Source organism: Paramormyrops kingsleyae, chromosome 25 (assembly GCF_048594095.1).
Source record: "Paramormyrops kingsleyae isolate MSU_618 chromosome 25, PKINGS_0.4, whole genome shotgun sequence".
NCBI lineage: Eukaryota > Metazoa > Chordata > Actinopteri > Osteoglossiformes > Mormyridae > Paramormyrops > Paramormyrops kingsleyae.
This window is the reverse complement of record NC_132821.1, coordinates 8,187,021-8,211,690: the sequence shown is the minus strand read 5'-3', so window position 1 is coordinate 8,211,690 and position 24,670 is coordinate 8,187,021. Positions and strand designations below refer to the sequence as shown.

Genomic DNA, 24,670 nt, shown 5'->3' with positions numbered 1-24,670 from the left:
GTGTTGAGTCTTCAAATGCCTGTGTAAATTATTTGTTGACCCAGACTTAAATGAAATGACTTTTTGACAAATGCTGCATCTAGCCTTACTGTTTTCTTCGCGAGAAAAGTGCACCCAAATGCTGCTCCTTTTCCTCTGGCTCATTTTCAGACGTGTCACGTGTGTGTCTTCTTCCTTCGAACGACCCGCTATTACTGACGTTGGCACTGAGACAGAGAGGCACTCGCACGTGTTTTTTTTTGTTTGTTTTTTTAACTGGAGTAAGCATGTGACGGCAGCGTGCACAAGTCATGGCTCCGCTCCTACCCAATGACAGAGGCACGCAGGGTTTTTTTCCACTGGAGTACTCACGTGAAGGATGCGTGCACAACTATCATCATGCTGTTAGGCAGTAGCACCCCTGCGCTGGGTGCGCCCCTCCCCCTATAACTGTTCTGTGTCGCGGAGGAGCTAATTTGTGTGCATCTGTGTGAAACACGCATAGGAAAAAAAGAACGACAGAAAGAACGGCTCCCCTCCAGCCGCGACTCGGCTCCCATCGTTCATGTTTATGAGCCGTTCAAAAGAATCGGTTCGTTCGCGAACGTCACAACTCTAACCTCTGCTTCCAGCGAGACAAGAGCTCCAGATTCTGCTCAAGGTTTCATCTTTTGTCGAACAACTCGTCAAGAATGGCTTCCAAGGCGTAAGTTGTGATCAATTTATTATTGCATTTGAATGTGTAGAAACTGTGGATAACTTGTTCATCCTTGTATGTAGTTTACTGACACTGTGCTTAAGTCTCTTAAACTGACTACTATTGTTAAAACTTAAATTGCATCCACTACAAAAGTAAAACAATATTTCGAAGCAACTTTTTTTAATTACTAAAAACTCATCTTTTTCGAAAGACATTTTGTTAAGGTACTTTATCGATTCTCCTGTTTTATCTCTTTATTTTTTGCTCTGTAGCACTTTTGAGATTGCTGAAATATAAAGTGCAATACAAATAAAATGTATTTTATACTAATTATCTTTAAATTAGTAGTAAGGAGTATTAAAGTGTAGAATACCATTTTTTTTATTTGCAGTGTTCACAAAGGGCTTATATTTCTTGATATAAATGTAACTAATTAGTAAACATGTTTCAGTAGTTGTGATCATGTAGTTTACTAATTACTTTTCTCAGTCTGGGACCCATCAGGATGACAATAGATATGCAAATGTTATTTATCCAAACCACTGAGGAATGAACAATGTTGATGATGATGACTGGAATGGGTCCTGAAAATCATTAATTAAATCTAATCTTAAGTAACACTTCCTTGACTGTTACATAACTGTTAATTGTTTTTTTTTTTGTTTTTTTTTTATCTGCAGTACTTCCAACAGGCATTTCCTGCTCTGCCCCGTGTGCAAGAAGACACAGGCAAGCCTCTCGGTGCATCTGACTAGGGTGTGCATGAAGAGATCTTCGAAAGAAGCCATCCAAGAAGTAGTGGAGAAGGCAAAGCAGGATGTGCTTGAAGTTCTGCAGTGGGGCAGGGTGTTCAGCTACAGGCACCTGCGAGACATTATGGATGATGCTAATCCTATGAGCAGGTTGGTGGGAAAACTCTTCAGTCTTTTTTACACATCTCGCTTCGTTTCTTCAGTATGACATTTACTAACAGTTTTTTTATTTACTTACTTATCTGAAAGGATGATCCAGGAGCTGGAGCGTCGCCACATGGTGGTGCCTGACACCCCCTCCCCAGCAGTAGCGGCGCAGACCAGCAGTGTTCCAGTGATGGCTGGTACAACCGTGCAGCGACCGGAGAGCTCGGCGACTGAGCAGTCGGAGGACGCAGTCAGTGTCAGCAACGGCGAGATCTTTCAAGTGTGAGTATGAGTGTCTCGGATTTGCAGCTTCATTGATACCTTTTGCTTTTGCTTGTGAGCCAATTGAAGGTGCAATTTTAAGGCGAAATATGTTTTCCACATGGCAGTACCCGGGAGGTGCAGAGTGCTGCCTTGTCCTCTACTACCTGGAGGCCACGGTGATTCTGAAGCATCTCCAGCCACCAGGCGTGGTGGAGCACATGACCGTAAGTGTTGTATTCTTTTTGTCTTCACTTTTCCTTTTTGCCGATACTCTTATTTATCAGTGGGACATCATTGTATTGTGTAGGTCCAGGAGTGGATGACCAGGAGCACGTCCGAGGCCGACCATATGGTGATTGTGGTGAAGGAACACAAGACGTCGGCGCAGCAAGCGGCCACGTTTGCATTGTCCTCTGAGGAGGAGACGGTAAGTATATCAAGTTTGATAAGATTTATTTCATAGTTTATTTCAAGAGCAGCGATTTAATCTGTTTTCCTCTGCCAACAGTGGTTCGACATCTACTTCACCCAGGTACGGCCACAGCTCCTGAGCTCCAAGAGGAGCCGGACGACACTGGATGACCTGGGAGGAGACAAACGGTTCTTCGTCTCCACCGCAGGCAGGCCGGCGTTCAACGCTTCGAATGACCTCAACCGGCTGCACCAAAAGTGAGCTGATCGTCATGATTAATTCCCCCTATAATATGTTCTACATACGTGTTGTGTGAGACGTATTAATAAATGTATTTTTGTATTTTAGATACAAGCTGGATCCAGTCACCTACCAGACGGCCCGGCGCATCTTTGAGACGGCCACCAAGGACTTGACGGACCAAGAGAAGTCCTTGGTGGCCGATTACCTCACTCATTCCACTGCGACGGCTGACGAGCACTACCGGATGAAGCAGTCGCGGAATGTGGTGCTGGCCAGTAAGCTGCTGAAGAAGCTGGCAGGTGACTCAAGGTAGGCATGTTTTCTGTTTGTCAACACACTTACCAACATCAAGACACACAACCAAAGCCCTCACCACTGAACACTAACCTTAAACTTTTTTTTTTTATCTCAGCGCTGACTCCGCAGAGGAAGGACCCAGCTGTTCTGCCCGTGGTGCCGCACGGGATGCTGCCCTGGCATCCAACCAACAGATGGATGTCCAGGCAGCGTTCGATCAGCTCCTTCGGACCCACCCCGTGACCCTGGATGGCGACATCCCAGACAAGACGGCACGCTCGCAGACGTCGGGCCGGTTTCAGCGGCAGCTCTATGATCGCTGGCTGAAGGCCCAGATGAGGATGCGCGTACGGCATGTCTTGTGTGAGTATTGTTTGTAGCACTAATGACATTTTTTACTGTGAAACGGTCCTATCTACATAGGCTTCTTAACTAACAACAATTTACTTTGTTCTTGACAGCACACTTTGGCAGACGGCAGCCCACCGAGTCCCGGGTCGACGCTTGGATCAGGAACCAAGGCTGGAAAAGTAACGTTCCCAGCGCGGCCAGCGTTCTGAAGGACTGGAGACCAGTGGGTTCGGTGGACACTGCCGTGGACTCTAGCCACATCCAGGAGCTCATCCACAACCAGAAGTGGAAGGGACTTGTGGTGATGGACATTGCGGGGAAGGGGAAGGGAGTCTGCGCCACCCGGCAGTTCCAGGCTGGTGAGGTGGTGTGTGACTACCACGGGCCGGTAGTCACAGCCACTGAGGGCCAGCGGATTCACTCATCGACGAAGGAAGAAGAATCTGGCTACATGTTCTTCTTCCGGAACAGCCATAAGTCTGAGTGTGCCTGTCACCCGGGCATACAGCCTTTTGGCCGGCTGATTAATCATTCCCATAAGAAGGCCAACCTCCGGCCAAGACTGTACAGCCCAGCCGTCGGGGGACAGGATGTTATTTTGCTTTTGGCCCTGAACAGGATTAATGTTGGGGAGGAACTGTTGTTCGATTATGGGGTGCAGAGGAAATCGTTCAGGGGAGAGGGACTGAGAACCATTGAGAACATGTAGTTAATTTTTGGCAAGATCATCATTTTGATTGTTTGCTACTCTTCCCAAAAGTGATGTGGGTAGATTATTCCACCATGCAAGGTCGGGCAGATTATTCATTCATCAAATTTAAAGCTCTTAATTTCTAATCAATTGGCCCAAGTACATCCTGATTGCACTGTACTATTTTCTTGTATGCAGTTTTTATGTGAAATAACTCTTTAAATGTGAAATAATTATACTAGAAAAGTGTCACTTTATTTTGGTTTTTTTTTTGACAATGTATAAAGTTTAAGACCTTGTCGTTGCCCCAAGTATTACAGTAGTTTACAGTACTTAGATATTAGAAATAATACACAGCAGAATGGTACAGATGTAAGGTAAATGTCAATTAAATCAGTGGATATAGCCTTAATAAACAGGATGTGTCCAACCAGGCTACTTACGAATTATAAGAAAATCATCTGCATAGATGCAGGGACCTCAGCTTTTCCATGACTTACCTGTTTGTTTCTTTTTTCCAGTGCTTTCAACAGGCATTTTCTACTTTCCCCCGTCTGCCAGAAGACACAGCCGAACCTGTCGGTGCACCTGACTCGTGTGTGCATGAAGACGTCATCAAAAGAGGCTATCTGCGACGTTTTGGAGAAGGCGAAGAAGGATGCGCTGGACGTTCTGCACTGGGGCAGGGTCTTCAGTTACAGTCACATCCGACAGATTTTCGATGGTCCTGATCCAGCGAACAGGTTGGTGGAAGATCTTTTCCGTCTTTCTACACATCACATGTTTCTCCTGACTGAAATTCACTAACAGTGCTTCTTTTTTTGAAAGGATGATCGAGGAGTTGCAGCGTCGCCATATGGTGGTGACTGGCATGCCCCAATCACCAGCGATGGATCGGACCAGCACTGTCTACACAGCCAATCAGCCCCCAGAAAGCTCAGAGGGTGAGCAAACAGAAGATGCTCACAGTGCCAGCAGTGGAGAGACCTTTCAAGTGTGAGTATCTCAGTTTTTACATTGATGCTGTTTGTTTTTGATTGAGCCAGATCAATAAGCATTTTTACAACAAAATGTGTTCCCAACATTGCAGTACCCAGAAGGTGCAGTGGCCACAGAAGACAAGGCAGCTGATGGCAGAAAAGGGGCTCTACAGGAAGCATTCTCTGGACCATCCGCTGCTGAAAGGCTTTGCCACGTACTTGGAGAGGGATCTCCAGAACGAGAATTTTAAACAGGAGGTGATGATCCCTATAGAATTATTATCTATCACTCACTCACTCACTCACCCACCTCCCATCCATCCATCCATCCATTCATCCTTATTCTGTTTCTTCTTCTCAGGTGGAAAATGTAGCCAGGTTCCTGTGTTTCATGAACCCGCAGGAGCCCTCCCTGGAATTCGTCAAGGAAAGGGAGAAGACCAGGCATTTCTTCTCTGAGCTGACAGAGGCTAAATTGACAAAGCAGACTCAGATCAATTATATAAAGAGCCTGAAGAGGTTGGTTGTTTTGTGAATTTTTAATGTAGTTATATATGTGTTTATATACATATATGTTTCTTCAAGCCAGTTTAATCCTCCCCACTATTGTCTTTATCAAGATTACATATGTCTACATTCATGTGAATACTTACATACTTGTGCTTCCTCGGACAGATTCCTCAAGTATCACACAATTGATACTGACCTCCGGAGCAACAACGAAAGGCTGTGGAGAGATGCAAAACACTTCATCGACTACCTGGGCTTACTGCAGCGGAGCTGTGCTAAGCTAGTCGGCAAGGAAATCATCCAAAGGAGGTACACTTAATTCTTCTCGCCTATTTTACTCCTGTGGAGCTGCCTGGAGACCATGACATCCTGCTGCTCTGACTTGCCCACCATCAGAAACGGCACCTATGCCGCCTTGCCCTGCCCTGCCCTCCCCTCTGCATTAATTGCACTTGAAATTGAAATTAATTGAATTTTTCTTATTTCTTTACCCCCCCATAGGCACGCCATTCTGAAAGAGAAGCATCCACTCTCTCCGGAAGACTGCTGGGCTGTGCTGAGGGCTGCCAAGAAAGATTTCTTGGCAGTCCTCGGTAAAGTCTATCCAGAAAAGGGCTCCCTGGAATCCACGGAGTGCTGCCTCGTGCTGTACTACCTGGAGGCTGTTGTTATTTTGAAACACCTCCAGCGACCAGGAGTGGTAGAGCACATGACTGTAAGTATTATAAATCTTTTTGTTGCCCTCACTGTCACTTCACTGCCATTACTCTTATTTACTGGTGTAACGCCCTTGTCCTGTGCAGGTGGAGGAGTGGATGACTAGGACCACAGACGAGTCGGGCTATGCAGTCATTGGTGTGAAGGAGCATAAGACGTCTGCACACCAAGTGGCCTGCTTTGCCTTGCCCAATGAGGAGGAGATGGTAAGTTTATCACATTGGATGAGATTAATTTCACATTTCCTGCTAGAACCAAGCAAGTCACACTCAAAAGCAGATTTTACTCGGGTGCGACCTCAGCTCCTGGCCTGCAAAAGGAGCCAGATGAATAAGGATGACCTGGGAAGAGATGAGCGATTTTTTTATCTCCACCACCGGAAGGCCTATTTACAACGCGTCCAATGACCTCAACCGGCTGCACCAGAAGTAAGCCGCTCATCCTGAATCATTTCCCTGACATGCTCTAAATGTTTGTTATCAGGTGAAAAGTATTGATTGAAAAATGCCATTTTCAATTTTAGGTACAAGTTGGACCCGGTGACGAGTCAGACTGCCCGTCGTGTGTTTGAGACGGCCACCAAGACCATGACAGACTGGGAGAAGTCTATGGTGGCCGACTATCTCACGCATTCGACTGCGACAGCTGACCGCCACTACAGGATGAAACTGTCTCGGAATGTAGTGGTGGCCAGCAAGCTGCTGAGCAAGCTGGCAGGTGACTCAAGGTAAGCATGTTTGTGTTTGTCAACACACTTAAACAAAATTAACACATGCAACCAAAGCCCCCACCGCTAAACACTAACATTAAATGATTTTTATTTTAGTAACGAGTCTGCGGAGGAGGGAACCAGCCGTGGTGCCCGGGCGGCTGCCCGGGATACTGGGTCCAACCGGCAAATGGACGTCCAGACGGCGTTGGCCCTGCTCCTGCAGACCCACCCGGTGACCCTGGATGGCGACATGCCAGACCGGGCTGCACGCTGCCAGGTGTCCGAGACGTTTCAACGCCAGCTGTATGAGCGCTGGCTTAAGGCGCAGATGAGACTGCGTGTCCAGCATGTGCTCTGTAAGTATTATTTTTAACGCTAATGCCATTTTTACTGACAAACAATCCTATGTACATGATTCATATTCACTTCTTGACTAACGGACTGATTTTATTTGTTCTTGACAGCACACTTTGGCAGGAGGGAGCCCACGGAGTCCGGGGTCAGCTCCTGGATAAAGAAGCAGGGCTGGAAAAACAACATCCCTAGTGCGGCCTCCATCCTTAAAGACTGGAAGCCCACAGGACCCGTGGACACCGTGGTTGACTCCAGCCACATCAAGACTCTCATCACCACCCAGAAGTGGAGAGGATTGGTGGTCACGGACATCGCTGGCAAGGGCAAGGGAGTCTGCACCAGCCGGCCGTTCCAATCTGGAGAGGTGGTCTGTGACTACCATGGACAGGTAGTCACAGCCAAAGAGGGGACGCGCATACACCACAGTCTTGATGAAAATGAGACTGGCTATATGTTCTTTTATCGGAACAAGAAGAATAAACAGATGTGCATTGATGCCCACTCGCCCGAGTGCCTGTGCCACCCAGGCAGACAGACTTTTGGGAGGCTCATTAATCACTCCAGAAAGAGAGCCAATGTAAAGCCTAGGCTATATGTGGTGGACATTGATGGGGAGGAGCAAGATGTCATTTTATTTTTTGCCGAAAATAATATAAAGGTCGGCGAAGAACTTAAATTTGACTATGGGGTGGAGAGAAAGTCCTTCAGAGGGGAGGGTTTGGACCTAGATTGGTTGTAAACCCAAACCTTCCCTGGACCGTGCCACCCCAAGTTCTTCGTCGCCCTCGCACTTGCTTTCTCTTTTGTTGTGTGTTTTGTATGATTTGTTTTCTGAATAATTTTGTATTTTAATTTTGAAATTCAGCTGTTGGCCCAAATAAATTTTATTTTGCTAGTAACGTGCATGTACAATCACTTTTTTTCCCTACACTCCTTTCCATTATCTGGATAATGATGATGATGATTATGAAGCCTGTTCGGTGAACTACTTGCTCGCATCAGAATATCAGGAGCATTTGGGACAGCGTGTGGCTCACTGAGTTAGGCCTGTGTGCTTGTAATTACAAGGTCACCGGTTCAAACCCAATTGAAAAATTGAAATATTAGGTCAATTTTGCTGGTTCCAGCTGCCCCATAATATCTGTCTAGTAGATTCAGACCTATCCTAAGCCCTGAGAGCTGGAAATTCAAGGAAGTTATACATCAAATTAAAGCTCTAAATTTCTAGTTTTTGATGAGCCCAAAAACATCCTGATTGCTCCAGTAGTTTTGGAGAAAAATGAGGAAATATTAGGTCAATTTTGCTGGTTCCAGTTGCCCCATAATATCTGTCTAGTAGATTCAGACCTATCCTAAGCCCTGAGAGCTGGATATTCTGGGAAATTATACATCAAATTAAAGTTCTAAATATCTAGTTTCTACTGAGCCCTAAAACATCCTGATTGCTCCAGTAGTTTTGGAGAAAAATTAGGAAATATTAGGTCAATTTTGCTGGTATTACTGATTTTGACCTTATTTATTTATGGATAAATTAAAAATAACTGAAAGTAACTAATAAGCAGAAGAAAAAAAAATGAAACGGGGAAAGGCCACACAGGCAGACTATATATGAAATTAAAGCTCAGTATTTGTGTTTTATAATGAGTCCAGTCACATCCGTATTACACCGGGGGATTGTTTGTTAGTTATTTATTTAAAAGCTTCAGTATATTAGGGCCACCTTTCAGGTTTCAGCAATACTGCTTATGCAGACATTCATGTAATCCCAATTTCACAAACTCGCAGCGATTTCAGTCATGTCCCAAGTCTGTAACACACAGGGTTATCAGATGCTGGTGCTTTAAGGCCGGCTCGCTGCAGAAAGTGAGCGAGCGCGTTTGTGCATTAGAGCGAGGCGTCTGGTGTGGGGGGGCGCAGTTTGGGCTGTAATTTCACGGTAAAGACGGGGAAATCTAAATAGGATCATGATGGGGAATACAATTAGTATTAAGCTTGTCCTAACTTATATTATTTTTTTAAGTTATTAAACTTATATTACACTCTATATATATATATATATAATGTTATTTATCAAATGCATTGAGCACTAAACAATGGAGATGATAATTGGAAATTCAACTGAAAGTAACTGATAAGCAGAAAAAAACAAGGGACAGGGAACAGGCCACACAGGCAAGTTAGCTGGAGTTGTGAGCCAATATTTTTAATCCAAGTATTTAGTTACAAATTCCTCAGCCTGGGAGTCATCAGCATTTGAATCAAGCAGGTCAGTTACTCAAGCCGTTAACATCGGCTTCTGAGATGAGGGCTATTGTTTCCTTGATTGCTGTTTTTCACCTCTCTGCGATGCACATGCACGGCTACCCATCCCCCAACTATCTGCCAGCGCAACAATTAGGCTGAGATCAGGTAAACAGAGTGACTAAAATAAATGTATTAAACAACCAGTAATGACGAGCAATACACCAAAATATTCGGAACATTATACACTGAGTCTATCCTGCTAATATTAGTAGTCACTGTATGTCAATTTGTCTGTGTCACAACAGTACGGATTAGAACAATATGTGGTACCATCAGTAATGCGATCTGGCCCCTTTAAGGCTGGCTCGCTCCAAATAGTGAGCGAGTGCGAGAGTGGGTTAGAGCAAGGCGGCGGGGAGGGGGGGCAAATTCAGGCAGAAATTTCAGGGTAAAAACGGCGAAATCGAAATTGGATCATACTGCCAATATTGCTCAGAATCGCTGTAGCTTTCCGATGGTATGCGGTCCGTTGCGGTTGCTTACCGTGACCGACACATAAGAAAGCAAACATTATTTATTATCATCCTATGTATGTTAAATTATGATCTTCCACATTAATCAAGAGATTGTAAAACGGACAATATTACAGCTCCAATAGCTTATATTAAAGTCACCCAAGAGTCACAACATGGTTTTGAAATGGCAAAGACAGACAGAAATTAAATGTATATAAGCAAGCAACATAAGGGATCCGTTGTTTGGGTAAATTATATTATAGTATACTATATATATGTGGTGTGGTGGCGAATTCGTGCAGAAATTTCGGGGTAAAAACGGCGAAATCGAAATTGGATCATACTGCCAATATTGCTCAGAATCGCTGTAGCTTTCCGATGGTATGCGGGGCGTTGCCGTTGCTTACCGTGACCGACAAATAAGAAAGCAAACATTCTTTATTATCATCCTATGTATGTTAAATTACGATCTTCCACATTAATCAAGAGATTGTAAAACTGACAATATTACAGCTCCAATAGCTTATATTAAAGTCACACAAGAGTCACAACATGGTTTTGAAATGGCAAAGACAGACACAAATGAAATGTATGTCAGCAAGCAACATAAGGGATCTTTTGTTTGGGTAGATTTATATTATATTAAATAGGCTACTATATTTTTGTGGTGTGGTGGCGAAATCGTGCAGAAGTTTTATAACTGCACTATCGATTTATCACCTTATTTAGAAATAAAAATTCAGTTCTTATCCTTTTTAAAAGTTATATTGTTTGAAACTGTCTTCCAGTGGAAGTGTCCCTCAGAGTGACACCGGGGGTGGAGTGGGGTGGGATGGGGTGGGCGGGGCTACGAGGGGGCGGGGGGGCGGTCAGAATCGTATATTAAGAGGAGACCTCCGCATGTACAGTCACTCTACCTCTGCTTCCAGCGAGACAAGAGTTCCAGATTCTGCTCAAGATTTCATCTTTTGTTGAACAACTCGTGAAGAATGGCTTCCAAGGCGTAAGTAATTACGATCAATTTATTATTGCTTTTGAATGTGTAGAAACTGTGTTGTTCATCTTTGTATGTATACTTTACTGACACTGCTTAAGTCTCTTAAACTGACTACAGTACTATTGTTTAAACTTAAATTGCATCCACTACAAAACTAAAACAATATTTCGAAGCAACTTTTTTTAATTACAAAAACTCATCTTTTTAGAAAGACATTTTATAGATTCTCCTGTTTAATCTCTTTATTTTTACTCTGTAGCACTTTCAGATTGCTAAAATATAAGGGCTTATATTGCTTGATATAAATGTAACTACAGTCGAACCTCGTTACAACATACCCCGTTTATAACGTTTACACCAATACAACGTTCAAATTTCGATGTCCCGAATTCACGTATTGCATTATTCCATTTGCCGGTATCGCTTAGAACATACACCTTTACAGCGTAAACTTCGATATAACGTATGATTTTCAGAGGAAAATAGGCAAACTGACCATCGTTACAACGTACAGCCTCATCTTCCGAGCGCGTGCACAATTCAGAATCGGCTGTTGCCGGCCATCTACATCGCTTAGCAACGCCTAACTGTATGAACCTATCCTCACGAAGCATTCCACGCCGGCCGCACTTCTTGCATGCAGCCCCCGTTCCATTCATTTTGAGGGACCTGGTTACAACATACTATGGTTATAACGTACAAATTCTTAATGTCCCCCGAGGTACGTTGTAACGAAGTTCGACTGTAATTAGTAAAAATCTTTCAGTAGTTTCTCAGTCTGGGACCCATCAGGATGACAATAGATATGCAAATGTTATTTATCCAAACCACTGAGGAATGAACAATGTTGATGATGATGACTGGAATGGGTCCTGAAAATCATTAATTAAATCTAATCTTAAGTAACACTTCCTTGACTGTTACATAAAACTGTTAATTGTTTTTTTTTGTTGTTTTTTTTTACATCCGCAGTACTTCCAACAGGCATTTCCTGCTCTGCCCCGTGTGCAAGAAGACACAGGCAAGCCTCTCGGTGCATCTGACTAGGGTGTGCATGAAGAGATCTTCGAAAGAAGCCATCCAAGAAGTAGTGGAGAAGGCAAAGCAGGATGCACTTGAAGTTCTGCAGTGGGGCAGGGTGTTCAGCTACAGGCACCTGCGAGACATTATGGATGATGCTAATCCTATGAGCAGGTTGGTGGGAAAACTCTTCAGTCTTTTTTACACATCTCGATTCGTTTCTTCAGTATGACATTTACTAACAGTTTTTTTATTTACTTACTTATCTTAAAGGATGATTCAGGAGCTGGAGCGTCGCCACATGGTGGTGCCTGACACCCCCTCCCCAGCAGTAGCGGCGCAGACCAGCAGTGTTCCTGTGATGGCTGGTACAACCGTGCAGCGACCGGAGAGCTCGGCGTAGGCATGTGCCGGTATCACATTTTCATGCTGCGATTAATTGATTGAGCTTTTATCACGGTATACGGTATTATCACGATATTGTAATTTTACAAGAGAAACAGGTAAAAAAACACAAAAAACTTCAGTTTCATCAACTTAGTAACTTTAATAACTTTTTAATTAACTAAAAGTACTTCAAACATTTAAATACAAATAAATATAAATAAAACAATACACAATATAAAAGTAAACTTGAGCAATTATATCAAAGTGAATGTGCAAACTGCAAAAGAACAACATTTGTTATATGTTTTTAAATAGATTTAAGAGCAAAAAACAATTCAAAATAGGCGTAAAAATCCAGTTTTTTTGCGTTGCACTTCTAATTTACGCTATAGTGTAAGTATTCTTTAATTATATCCATTATAATAATTATGGATATGCAGTAGACAGAGTAACTTAAACGTACCATATAACTCCTACAAGTGCATACAATTCGACACAACTACACAAGCATTGTTTTAACCTTTTTAACCAAACGTTAACGTTACTCTGTCAACAGCCTATTGTCTAAATTAGCGAGCTAACAGAGCTACGTAAACAGAGCGAACATGAGAGCACCTGATTGCAGACGTCAATAATGCAGCGTAATGGAATAATCTCCCGATCAAACTCTGCTTCCCGAAAGTTATAAACTGCCTCCGGAACCCAATTAAGGTACAAAAATCTATTCAACAAAAATAGTGATACAGTTACTGTAAGTCTTTTTTCGCTCAGCCGAGCCTTCTCTGTTGCTGTGTGGAGCAGCCTGTGTCAGTCACCTCTTTTACCCCCGACTCCTGAACTCACTCACTCATCCGGGCATGCACTGCGGTCTCAAGAGGAAACGCAGCTTTTTGATATAAAGTTTTTCTTGTTCCCGAATACAAATATTTTTTTAAGTATTTGTTCGAAATAAGTATTCGTAAAAAACACATTATTTGTGCCTTTCCGAATACCGTATTCGGGTTCGGCTCCACCCCTAATTACAAGCAAAGTAAATTTTCGTTTTTTTGTTTTTAGATTAAAAATAACCCAAGTTCCAACTTTCAACTAAATGCATCTGTCATTTCATACTATATTTTAGTAATAGAAAACACACGATGATGAGCTTAAGTTTTGCACTTTACTTGTACTCTCTTGTAAACATGTAAACATCAAGTTTACTCGCACTGTGTGAAAATGTATGATTGTGTTGCATTCCTTTTTTAAATTAAAATCAAATTATTCTGCCTAACTTCCATTATTAATTACAGAACTTACTTTTAGCTGAGTATTGTATTTTGTTGTTAAAATACGAGACGCAAACTTAAGTGTAGCAAGTGGAGTTCATGCTAACTCTTAAACTAACGTTACATGGAAGCAAGCAACATGCAGCAAATGGAAATAAGTTAACGTAATTTTGCCATCCTGTCTTTCAAATAGTTGTTTTATGTGGTATTCAGCATGAGAAATGAAGTGTCTTACCTTTATCTCCCTGAATTGCAGTGGATGGTTGTCGCGAATATGAGCGAACATGTTAGACGTGTTCCCGTGTTTAGCAGCCACTTTCCGTCCACATGTTTTACACAAAGGGAAACCGTCTTCGATCAGCAATCCCTCTGCATTTTTTTGGAACCCAAAATATTTCCAAACCTCTGACTTTACCCTTTTTGAAGGGGGATAAATTGTCGGCAGCGTTTCTCCTTCCGCCATGCTTCTTCTTCGTGTGAGGATTAGAGTGCGGTGGCAGCGGCGGCGCGCACTGCGTGCACACAGTGCTTCTACATGTGGGGATTGTTTACATCAGAGTGCGCATCAGTTCTGCGCAGCATATACGCAGTGTTTCTTCAAGCGGTTGATGGAAATAAGCTAATGCGCGTTCTAAAAATATAAATTCGGATCTATTATTTTTCACGGTATTTTGAAGTGCCCGCGATAACAATATCGTGCATATTCATTACCGCGATTTATCGCATTACCGAATACCGGCACAAGCCTAGCTCGGCGACTGAGCAGTCGGAGGACGCAGTCAGTGTCAGCAACGGCGAGATCTTTCAAGTGTGAGTATGAGTGTCTCGGATTTGCAGCTTCATTGATACCTTTTGCTTTTGCTTGTGAGCCAATTGAAGGTGCAATTTTAAGACGAAATATGTTTTCCACATGGCAGTACCCGGGAGGTGCAGTGGCCACAGACCTCCAGGCACATGATGCAGGAGAAGGGACTGTACCGGAAACATTCTCTGGACCATCCCCTCCTGAAGGGCTTCGCCGCATACTTGGAGAAGGATCTCCTGAATGAGAATTTCAAGCAGACGGTGAGGTCTCCCATAAAAGTTCACTCTATTATTTTTTTGGAGCTTTATATCTACGCAATATATTCATTAAGTAATGCCGATTTTATTTTCCAGGTGGAAAACGTCAGCAGGTTCATGTTTTTTGTGAACCCTGAAGAGCCATCCCTTGAATTTCTGAGGGAGAGGGAGAAGACGAAACTCTTCTTTCGGGAGCTGACTGAGGCTGGTCTCACCAGGCAGACTCAGGTCAACTACATGAAGAGCCTGAAGAGGTTGGTAGCATGTAGATTTTTAACAGTATATTGTAGGTTTGTGTTGTATTGTCGTATCTGTTTTCTTCAAGGAAGTTCAGTCCTCCCACTATTGTCATGGTGGCATGTACAAGTTTATGTACATATGGATACTTACATACATGTCCTTCCTCTGACAGATTCCTCAAGTACCACACCGTGGCCACCGACCTCCGGCGTGACAACATTGCCTTGTGGAATGAGGCAATGTTCTTCGTGGAGTACCTGGGCTCACTCCAGCAGAGCACTGCAAAGTTGGTGAGTAAGGAGATGACGCAAAGGAGGTAAGTTCAACTGTCAACACCCGTTAAATTCCATATTATGATTTGATTATACATCTCCTCTACTGTGTTTAACACACTCATAATGTTTTTTTTTTATCTCCCTCACTGCTCCTGGAGTGCACTGCATGGAGAAGCAGAGCCATTTTACATTGTGAGCACATTTTATTAAAATGTGTACTGTATTGATTAGGATTGACAGTAATTGAATTTTCTTCTCCCACCCACATAGTCATGTCATTCTCACGGGGATGAGCCCAGAGAAGAGTCCTGAGGACTGCTGGGCCGTGCTGAGGGCTGCCAAGAACGACTTCTTGGCAGTCCTTGGCAAGGTGTATCCGGAGGAGATGCCCCTGGAGTGTGCAGAGTGCTGCCTTGTCCTCTACTACCTGGAGGCCACGGTGATTCTGAAGCATCTCCAGCCACCAGGCGTGGTGGAGCACATGACCGTAAGTGTTGTATTCTTTTTGTCTTCACTTTTCCTTTTTGCCGACACTCTTATTTATCAGTGGGACATCATTGTATTGTGTAGGTCCAGGAGTGGATGACCAGGAGCACGTCCGAGGCCGACCATACGGTGATTGTGGTGAAGGAACACAAGACGTCGGCGCAGCAAGCGGCCACGTTTGCATTGTCCTCTGAGGAGGAGACGGTAAGTAAATCAAGTTTGATAAGATTTATTTCATAGTTTATTTCAAGAGCAGCGATTTAATCTGTTTTCCTCTGCCAACAGTGGTTCGACATCTACTTCACCCAGGTACGGCCACAGCTCCTGAGCTCCAAGAGGAGCCGGACGACACTGGATGACCTGGGAGGAGACAAACGGTTCTTCGTCTCCACCGCAGGCAGGCCGGCGTTCAACGCTTCGAATGACCTCAACCGGCTGCACCAAAAGTGAGTTGATCGTCATGATTAATTCCCCCTATAATATGTTCTACATACGTGTTGTGTGAGACGTATTAATAAATGTATTTTTGTATTTTAGATACAAGCTGGATCCAGTCACCTACCAGACGGCCCGGCGCATCTTTGAGACGGCCACCAAGGACTTGACGGACCAAGAGAAGTCCTTGGTGGCCGATTACCTCACTCATTCCACTGCGACGGCTGACGAGCACTACCGGATGAAGCAGTCGCGGAATGTGGTGCTGGCCAGTAAGCTGCTGAAGAAGCTGGCAGGTGACTCAAGGTAGGCATGTTTTCTGTTTGTCAACACACTTACCAACATCAAGACACACAACCAAAGCCCTCACCACTGAACACTAACCTTAAACGTTTGTGGGTTATTTTTTTTTTTTGTTTTTTTATTTTTATCTCAGCGCTGACTCCGCAGTGGAAGGGCCCAGCTGTTCTGCCCGTGGTGCCGCACGGGATGCTGCCCTGGCATCCAACCAACGGATGGATGTCCAGGCAGCGTTCGATCAGCTCCTTCGGACCCACCCCGTGACCCTGGATGGCGACATCCCAGACAAGACGGCACGCTCGCAGACGTCGGGCCGGTTTCAGCGGCAGCTCTATGATCGCTGGCTGAAGGCCCAGATGAGGATGCGCGTACGGCATGTCTTGTGTGAGTATTGTTTGTAGCACTAATGACATTTTTTACTGTGAAACGGTCCTATCTACATAGGCTTCTTAACTAACAACAATTTACTTTGTTCTTGACAGCACACTTTGGCAGACGGCAGCCCACCGAGTCCCGGGTCGACGCTTGGATCAAGAACCAAGGCTGGAAAAGTAACGTTCCCAGCGCGGCCAGCGTTCTGAAGGACTGGAGACCAGTGGGTTCGGTGGACACTGCCGTGGACTCTAGCCACATCCAGGAGCTCATCCACAACCAGAAGTGGAAGGGACTTGTGGTGATGGACATTGCGGGGAAGGGGAAGGGAGTCTGCACCACCCGGCAGTTCCAGGCTGGTGAGGTGGTGTGTGACTACCACGGGCCGGTAATCACGGCCACTGAGGGCCAGCGGATTCACTCATCGACGAAGGAAGAAGAATCTGGCTACATGTTCTTCTTCCGGAACAGCCATAAGTCTGAGTGTGCCTGTCACCCGGGCATACAGCCTTTTGGCCGGCTGATTAATCATTCCCATAAGAAGGCCAACCTCCGGCCAAGACTGTACAGCCCAGCCGTCGGGGGACAGGATGTTATTTTGCTTTTGGCCCTGAACAGGATTAATGTTGGGGAGGAACTGTTGTTCGATTATGGGGTGCAGAGGAAATCGTTCAGGGGAGAGGGACTGAGAACCATTGAGAACATGTAGTTAATTTTTGGCAAGATCATCATTTTGATTGTTGCTACTCTTCCCAAAAGTGATGTGGGTAGATTATTCCACCATGCAAGGTCGGGCAGATTATTCATTCATCAAATTTAAAGCTCTTAATTTCTAATCAATTGGCCCAGGTACATCCTGATTGCACTGTACTATTTTCTTGTATGCAGTTTTTATGTGAAATAACTCTTTAAATGTGAAATAAAGTGACACTTTTCTAGTATAATTGTTTTGGGTTTTTTTGACAATGTATAAAGTTTAAGACCTTGTCGTTGCCCCAAGTATTACAGTAGTTTAAGTGCGACCCACAGGTCACTTACTCAAGCGGTTAACATCAACATCTGAGATGAGGGGTAACAGACTTCGGAAGGGCCTGACAGTCTGTACGGATGCCTGGAATGAGGTCTGTTTGAACCGCATCATAACAATTGTAGTTGCACTTCGAGTTAAATTGATTTGAACATTCAAAGCAGCTCAGATTTGCAGCTTCCCACCGAGAGACAAGACGTGATCGAGATGTCTGCCCTGAACGCCAGTGTGTGCCTCTGGAGAATCGACTGGCTCCTGCCAAATGGGGCAGTCAGTGTCCGGATTGCTCCGGAAGACATCCCCGGTTCAGTTAGCCATGGTAAGGACGGCAAAGTGATGCCCAGAATAGCTCAGCACTCGAAGAATGAAAGTCAGAATAGGGTTGGCTGGTCTTGTTGAATCTTGCAGTCTGTGATAACTATCTTATTTTGGAACTACATGTCTTAGGATACTAGATAATAAAATGGTTGACTTTTAGGCAAACGGTGATTTGTTACCATGAAGCAGTAAAAATACGGGGCTCTTTTCGGCATGTCTGCTGTATTGTATAATGAAATCAGTAAAATCTGTCGCTGTGATGTGTGGATGGATGAAGTTTTAACTTCTTTTTTTTTGACTGGCTATATTTACCATAATATAAGCTGCACAGAAATGGTCCTCATATTGTTTTAAAGCTATTGTCCAGCTCTATAGGTTGAACAAATAATATGCCATCCCCATACGAATAATTACCATGGGTTATTAAAGTATTAAAAATTCAATAACATGAATGAACAGCGAGGACAGCGAAGGGAAGTTGGATTCACTCGAAGAATACATTGACTGGTACTTCGACGCTATAGTCATGAAGAAGAATCTAAATACATCTTCCCCGGGCAAAAGCGAGACGCCGTCATCGAAAAGAAGTCGCCCGGCAGACTCCCCCGGAACAACTTCGCCGACCAGTAAAGACTTTACCGACATCCTGGAGTCAATCGACAAGCGATTGTCCAGCTTCGACGCGAGGTTATCTCTGGTCGAGATTTTACATCAGGAGTTCACATCCCTGAGGGAGTCTTTGGAATTCGGCCAGCAACAGGTGGAAACACTCGCTGCTGACAACGCCTCACTACGGGACTCGGTCAAGTCTCTAACTGAGAATGTGACCAATCTAAAAGAAAAGAAAAGAAAAAAATAAAAGAGACTGTCATCGATCTCCAAGCCCGTAGTATGAGAGATAACCTGGTGTTTTCAGGCATCCCGGAATCTGCTGAAGAGGACGCAGAAATTACGGTTAAAACATTTATCAAGACCCACCTGAAGCTTCCAGAGGACACTGTGAAAAACATCTGCTTTGACAGAGTCCATCGGCTGGGAGCTAAGAGGCCTGGTGTCCTGAGACCGCGTCCTATTGTGGCCAAATTCGGGAATTTCAAGCAGAAGCAGCAGGTGAAGAGTCGCGGCAGGGAGCTGAAAGGAACGGACTTTGGCGTAAACGACCAGTTCCCCAAAGAGATTCTGGAGCGACGCAAAGTTCTGTTCCCAATCCGACGCAGCTCCATTCAGAAGGGCTCCCGAGCTGTCATCGCCGTGGATCGGCTCTATGTGGATGGGCAGCTCTACCGCGACCCTAACATCACTCCCTGGTTATATTAACGCCACTCCAGATAAGAACCCGTTATATTTTTCTTCTTCTTTTCCCTAATCCTATTCCGTTCACATCAATCTAGCTTATACATGTTAATTCGCTAATTTAATGTTATGTCATAACAAATACACTGCCGTCAGTCTCCGCAGCGCTTCAGTCCTAACAATGTTTTCGTTTCTATGTTTCTTATTTACACCCTTACTCGCGTGCCCCTTTGTATGTCTTTTTCACTTCTCCCTGCTTTCCCTGCACCGATCACCTGCTTTAAATCTCTACTCAGTCACTCACAACACCCTCGATTTTTACACATCTGCACGGCACGACCATGTACATATGTACTCAGCTTCACCACAACCACTCCGACCTTATAGTGCACACAGACATATAGGATACACACGCACACAAGCGCTCACACGCTTGCTCATATCTAACTCATTTGCATGTGCAATATTAGCTACACACACATGTCTATGGGCACACTAAGGTTTGTCTCATGGAATGTGCATGGAGCTGGCTCCAGAGAGAAGAGGTTAAAAATATTTAGCCAGCTTAAAAAACTACAGGCAGACGTTGTTTTATTACAAGAGACTCATAGACCTGCCACAGCTACAGATGAACTTAAAACACCTGAGTGTTCTCAGCCTGTTATAACTCTAGGCAAAGGGGAGTAGCAATTTTAATACATAAAAATGTTAATTTCACATTACTCAACACAATTATAGATCCAGAAGGTAGATTTATAATCATTAAATTATCTATACTTAACAAAAAGTTATGTATTGTTAGTATATATGGTCCAAATGTTGATAACCCTTCATTCTTCCACATTTTCTTTACCGCACTCTCTGAACACCTAGATAGCTCACTCGTTCTTGGGGGCGACCTCAACTTCGCACTAAATAAAGAAATGGACAGGCTCAGTACAGCTGCTCAGCGCAATTGGGAATCCATAAATATAGTTAAGCAGTACATGAGCGACTACGGACTTCGCGATGCATGGCGTTCTCTTCACCCCAACCGTAGGGAATATACTTTCTTCTCACACGTCCATCACTCGTATTCCCGTCTGGATTATTTCCTAGTCAGTAGCTCACTGCTGAGTGACATTTCAGACACTGAGATACACCCTATAGCTGTCAGTGATCATGCTCCTGTATCTTTAACCCTAATAAATAAGAAAGCCATTCCACCAATTAGAAACTGGAGATTTAATACATCATTGCTTAAAGATGGAGATTTTATTAACTATTTCAAAAAAGAGTGGGCCTTATATTTAGACTATAATGACCTGCCTGGAACATCAGCATCTGTTCTCTGGGAAGCAGGCAAAGCTGTGATGAGAGGTAAAATAATCTCATTCTCATCACATAAAAAGAAAAGAGAAAACAAGTATATTCAGGAATTAGAAGAAACCATCAAATCCTTAGAAGAAGCTTATGTATCATCCCAGGAACAGGAAATACTGAACAAAATACGTAAAGCAAAATTAGAATTAAATAAAATTATTCATAAAAAAACACAATTCTTAGCACAAAGACTTCGCTGGCAAAATTATGAATATGGTAATAAATCAGGTAAATTTCTAGCTAACCAGTTAAAAATAAATAAAGAAAAAACAACTATATGTGCTGTTAAAGACTTAACTGGGGATACAGTATATGACCCTGAAAAAATAAACAACACTTTCAGGGAGTTTTACAAATCTTTATACTCACCACAGATAAACCCATCTAAAGACGAAATTGATCAGTTTCTTGATAGTATAACCCTTCCGAAATTATCAGATAATCAAACGATGGCACTGGATTCTCCGCTGACACCAGGTGAACTCCAGGAAGCTTTGAACAGTATGCCCAATAATAAGGCTCCAGGCCCAGATGGATTTCCAGTAGAATTCTATAAAGAATTCTGGACAATTCTGTCACCAACATTCTACAGAATGTTGCAGGAAACCAAGGTAAATGGTAGACTACCACCAAATATGAATTCTGCCAACATTAGTCTCTTGCTAAAACCAGGCAAAGACCCTATTTTGCCTACCAGCTATCGTCCAATATCCCTTATTAATGTTGACCTTAAAATAATCTGCAAAGCTCTCTCAAAAAGAATAGAGAAGATAACCCCTCACATAATTCATCCTGACCAAACTGGTTTCATAAAAGGGAGGCACTCATCAACAAACACACGTAGATTACTCAATCTGATAGACTATTCGTGCAATAAAAACCTTCAAATCACAATATTGTCTCTAGATGCAGAAAAAGCATTCGATAGAGTCAGTTGGAGTTTTTTATTTGCAACATTACACAAATTTGGTTTTGGAACCTCTTTCATAAACTGGTTAAAAATATTATATAGTTCCCCAACAGCATGTGTTAGGACAAATGACCAAACATCCTCTAGCTTCTGTCTCAAGAGGGGCACCAGGCAGGGATGCCCTCTCTCCCCCTCACTCTTTGCAATTTTTATTGAACCACTAGCAGCAGCAATTAGACAGGCTATAGTGATTAAAGGCATCAAATGCAAGAATGTGGAACATAAGGTCAGTCTTTATGCGGATGATGTGTTACTCTTTCTCCAACATTCACAAACCTCTCTCTCTGAGGTAATTACATTAATTAACTCTTTCTCAAGAGTCTCAGATTATTCGATAAACTGGTTAAAATCCACAGCTCTTCCAATTAACTGCTCCTTTCAGAATTCTTCCTCCACTCCACTGCAATCTGGAGATATCAAATATTTAGGTATTAATGTTTCACCTAGGCTGGCAGATTTAACTAAATTAAACCACATCCCACTTTTAAAGAAGGTAGAGGATGATCTGGCTAGATGGAAGTCCCTACCCATATCACTCATGGGACGGGTCGCCTCTATAAAAATGATGGTGCTGCCAAGAATTAATTATTTATTCGCAATGATCCCGAGCAAACCATCACCTGACTGGTTTAGATCTCTGGACTCCGCCATCTCTAAATTCCTTTGGAAAGATAAACCACCGCGTATTAGCTTAAAAACGCTGCAAAGGACCAAGGACAAAGGAGGACTAGATCTGCCTAACTTTCACCACTACTTCTTAGCCAACAGGCTTCAAAACATCTCAGGGTGGCTAAAACATACCCTCTTAGATGAACCTTGGCTAGACGTAGAACAGGCACAATGCAATAACATAGAGATATCGGATCTACCATTCATTAGTTCAAGCATCAAACGACGCGAATGCTTCAAAAGCATCAGTATCAGCTTTTCTCTGACAGCATGGTGGGAGTTTCTAAAAACGACTGAGTCTTCATTAATCCCATGCAAACGTACTCCCATCTGGAACAACCCTGACATACTACTAAACAATAATATGATAAATTTCCCGGATTGGAGTTGTAAAGGTATTAAATACTTGGAACATATATTCGAAGAAATAGACTTTATCCCCTTTGACTTATTAGTTAAAAGACATGGGATTAACAAGAATAGATTTTTAGAATATCAACAAGTTAAATCTATAGTAAAAAGGAAATTCAAGTCTAATCAAATCAAATTACAAATACCACCAAGTGTGGCAGAATTCCTTAATCTCAAAACCCCCAAATTATTGTCTAAAATATACAGGACACTTTCCAAATTGGATGGATCTATATCCCTTCCTATAGCAAAATGGGAGGCAGATCTATCAATCAGCTGGGACCACAATTTCTGGTCTAAGACATGTTTAAAAACCTTTGAACTGATTAGAAGTCCCAATTTACAATTAATACAATACAAAATCCTGAATAGAGTGCACTATACAGGGCATCGGATGTTCAGGATGGGTTTTACGTCTTCTAACAACTGCTCACACTGTCAAGGGGATACACCTGACAATTACATCCACGCTCTTTGGTTCTGTCCACCTGTTCAGATGTTTTGGCGCAGGATTTGTGAGGACTTATCAAAGTGTCTGAAATGTACCATTCCAGCCTCTCCTTCAGTCTGCTTGTTGGGCGACCTAGATGGTGTCACTACAGAGATTAACACAACCCACATGGCTTTCACCGCTTTATGCATTGCTAAGAAGACTGTCCTCATGAACTGGAAAAATAAAAATAACCTTAATATCAACCAATATAGAGAGAGTTTGCTGGACCATATTAGTCTTGATACAGCTTCTGCTGCCACAGTAGACCAATCTCTCTGGGCTCCTTTGATCAGCTCCATTACCTAGTGGCGGTGGGGTGTCGCAGGTTTGTCCCGCTTCGGTTTTTGTGGTTGGTGTGGGGGGGGGCATGTGGGCTTGGGGCGTCTGGGGGTTCCCTTGGGGGGGGGGGTTTCTGGGGGGGTTCGACGCTGGGACTGCGGTCATGGCCTGGATGGGGCTTTGGTGGCTCTTGGGTGGCGTCTTTCTGGCGGCTGCATGCAGCGCTGCTGGGGTAGCCTGTGCCGGCGGACGTAGGTTGCCGGCCTGGCGGCCGTGCTGCTCCTGGGTGGGTCCGGGGCGGGCTTGGGGTTCTGCGGGCGCTCTGCCTCCGGGCTGGGGTGCCGGCTGGGCTGGGGGGGCTTGGGTCCTGGTGGGTGTATCGCCGGGGTGTGGGTTGGCGCGGGGGCCTTCGGCGCGTCGGAGGGGCTGGGGGCCTCTTTAGCTGGCGGGGAAGTTGTTACCATCTGTCCACAGGTGGTCCCTGCCTTAGGGGTATCCTCTCTGCGAGGGTGGGGGGGAATCCAATAGAGTAGGAGAATGGACCCAACCTGGGTGTCTATTGTCTTATGTAGTTTGGGAGTTGACCGAATGGTGGGGTGGGTGTAGTTTTTCCTCTGTGGTGGGGTCTGGTTGGCTGCCCCGGGCTCTATGGTGCCCGGCGGTGCCGCTGCTCTGGGCCCCGGATTGGATAGGCCTGGGCCCTCCCGTCCTGGGTGAATTTCAGGAGAACGGAGGTGCTTATGGGGGTCAGCGGGGGAGCTGGCTCCAGAGGGGGGGTCCTCTGCCCCCCCCGATCCTTTCCTCCCCATCCCTAAATGCTTCCCTCCTCCCGCTCTGTCACCCCAACACACACGTAGGGCTCTGAGGTGCAGGTGCGTCGCTGGGATGCAGGGGAGGTATTCCTCCTCTGTCCCCCCGTGACCACCTGTGTCTCAATCACACATCACAACTTAGACACTCTCATTACTTACTCTCTCATGACACATACATTTAGGGCCTTGGGGGTGGGCACAAGGAATGGCGTCCAGAGGGCGGTCTGTTCATTCAGCCTTACCTCTGGTGCCAGTGCCCACTTCTCAATTTTAAGTTGCACATAGGCATTGAGGGTTCTGGGGAGGGGCTGAGCTGACACCAGCTGCTG

At 44.2% G+C, this 24,670-nt stretch overlaps 3 protein-coding genes across 4 annotated transcripts; all 3 read left to right on the top strand.

Annotated features, from left to right (window-relative positions):
- The first annotated feature begins 3,080 nt into the window (after positions 1–3,080).
- LOC140582699 (N-lysine methyltransferase KMT5A-A-like) lies at positions 3,081–3,920 on the top strand. Its single transcript, XM_072706964.1, has 2 exons — positions 3,081–3,157; positions 3,256–3,920. Exons 1-2 carry the CDS (start codon positions 3,130–3,132, stop codon positions 3,852–3,854), a joined length of 627 nt encoding a protein of 208 aa, XP_072563065.1. The 5' UTR covers positions 3,081–3,129; the 3' UTR covers positions 3,855–3,920.
- A 317-nt stretch (positions 3,921–4,237) lies between these two features.
- Positions 4,238–8,008, top strand: LOC140582845 (uncharacterized). 2 transcript variants are annotated; one of them, XM_072707239.1, is made up of 9 exons: positions 4,238–4,579; positions 4,665–4,832; positions 4,927–5,074; positions 5,178–5,335; positions 5,492–5,635; positions 5,828–6,041; positions 6,130–6,249; positions 6,346–6,471; positions 6,567–6,646. In XM_072707239.1, the coding sequence occupies exons 1-8, from the start codon at positions 4,440–4,442 to the stop codon at positions 6,448–6,450; spliced, it is 1,197 nt and encodes a 398-aa protein (XP_072563340.1). In that variant the 5' UTR covers positions 4,238–4,439; the 3' UTR covers positions 6,451–6,471; positions 6,567–6,646. The 2 variants fall into 2 exon arrangements, with proteins under 2 accessions (XP_072563340.1, XP_072563341.1); XM_072707240.1 differs by lacking the exons at positions 4,238–4,579; positions 4,665–4,832; positions 4,927–5,074; ... (1 more) ...; positions 5,492–5,635; positions 5,828–6,041 and adding exons at positions 6,870–7,111; positions 7,220–8,008 and having other exon boundaries at positions 6,197–6,249; positions 6,567–6,770.
- A 7,479-nt stretch (positions 8,009–15,487) lies between these two features.
- Positions 15,488–24,113, top strand: LOC140582722 (uncharacterized). The gene is made up of 6 exons (XM_072707034.1): positions 15,488–15,601; positions 15,685–15,804; positions 15,886–16,046; positions 16,138–16,341; positions 16,472–16,562; positions 24,102–24,113. The coding sequence occupies exons 1-6, from the start codon at positions 15,500–15,502 to the stop codon at positions 24,111–24,113; spliced, it is 690 nt and encodes a 229-aa protein (XP_072563135.1). The 5' UTR covers positions 15,488–15,499.
- Positions 24,114–24,670: the final 557 nt, after the last annotated feature.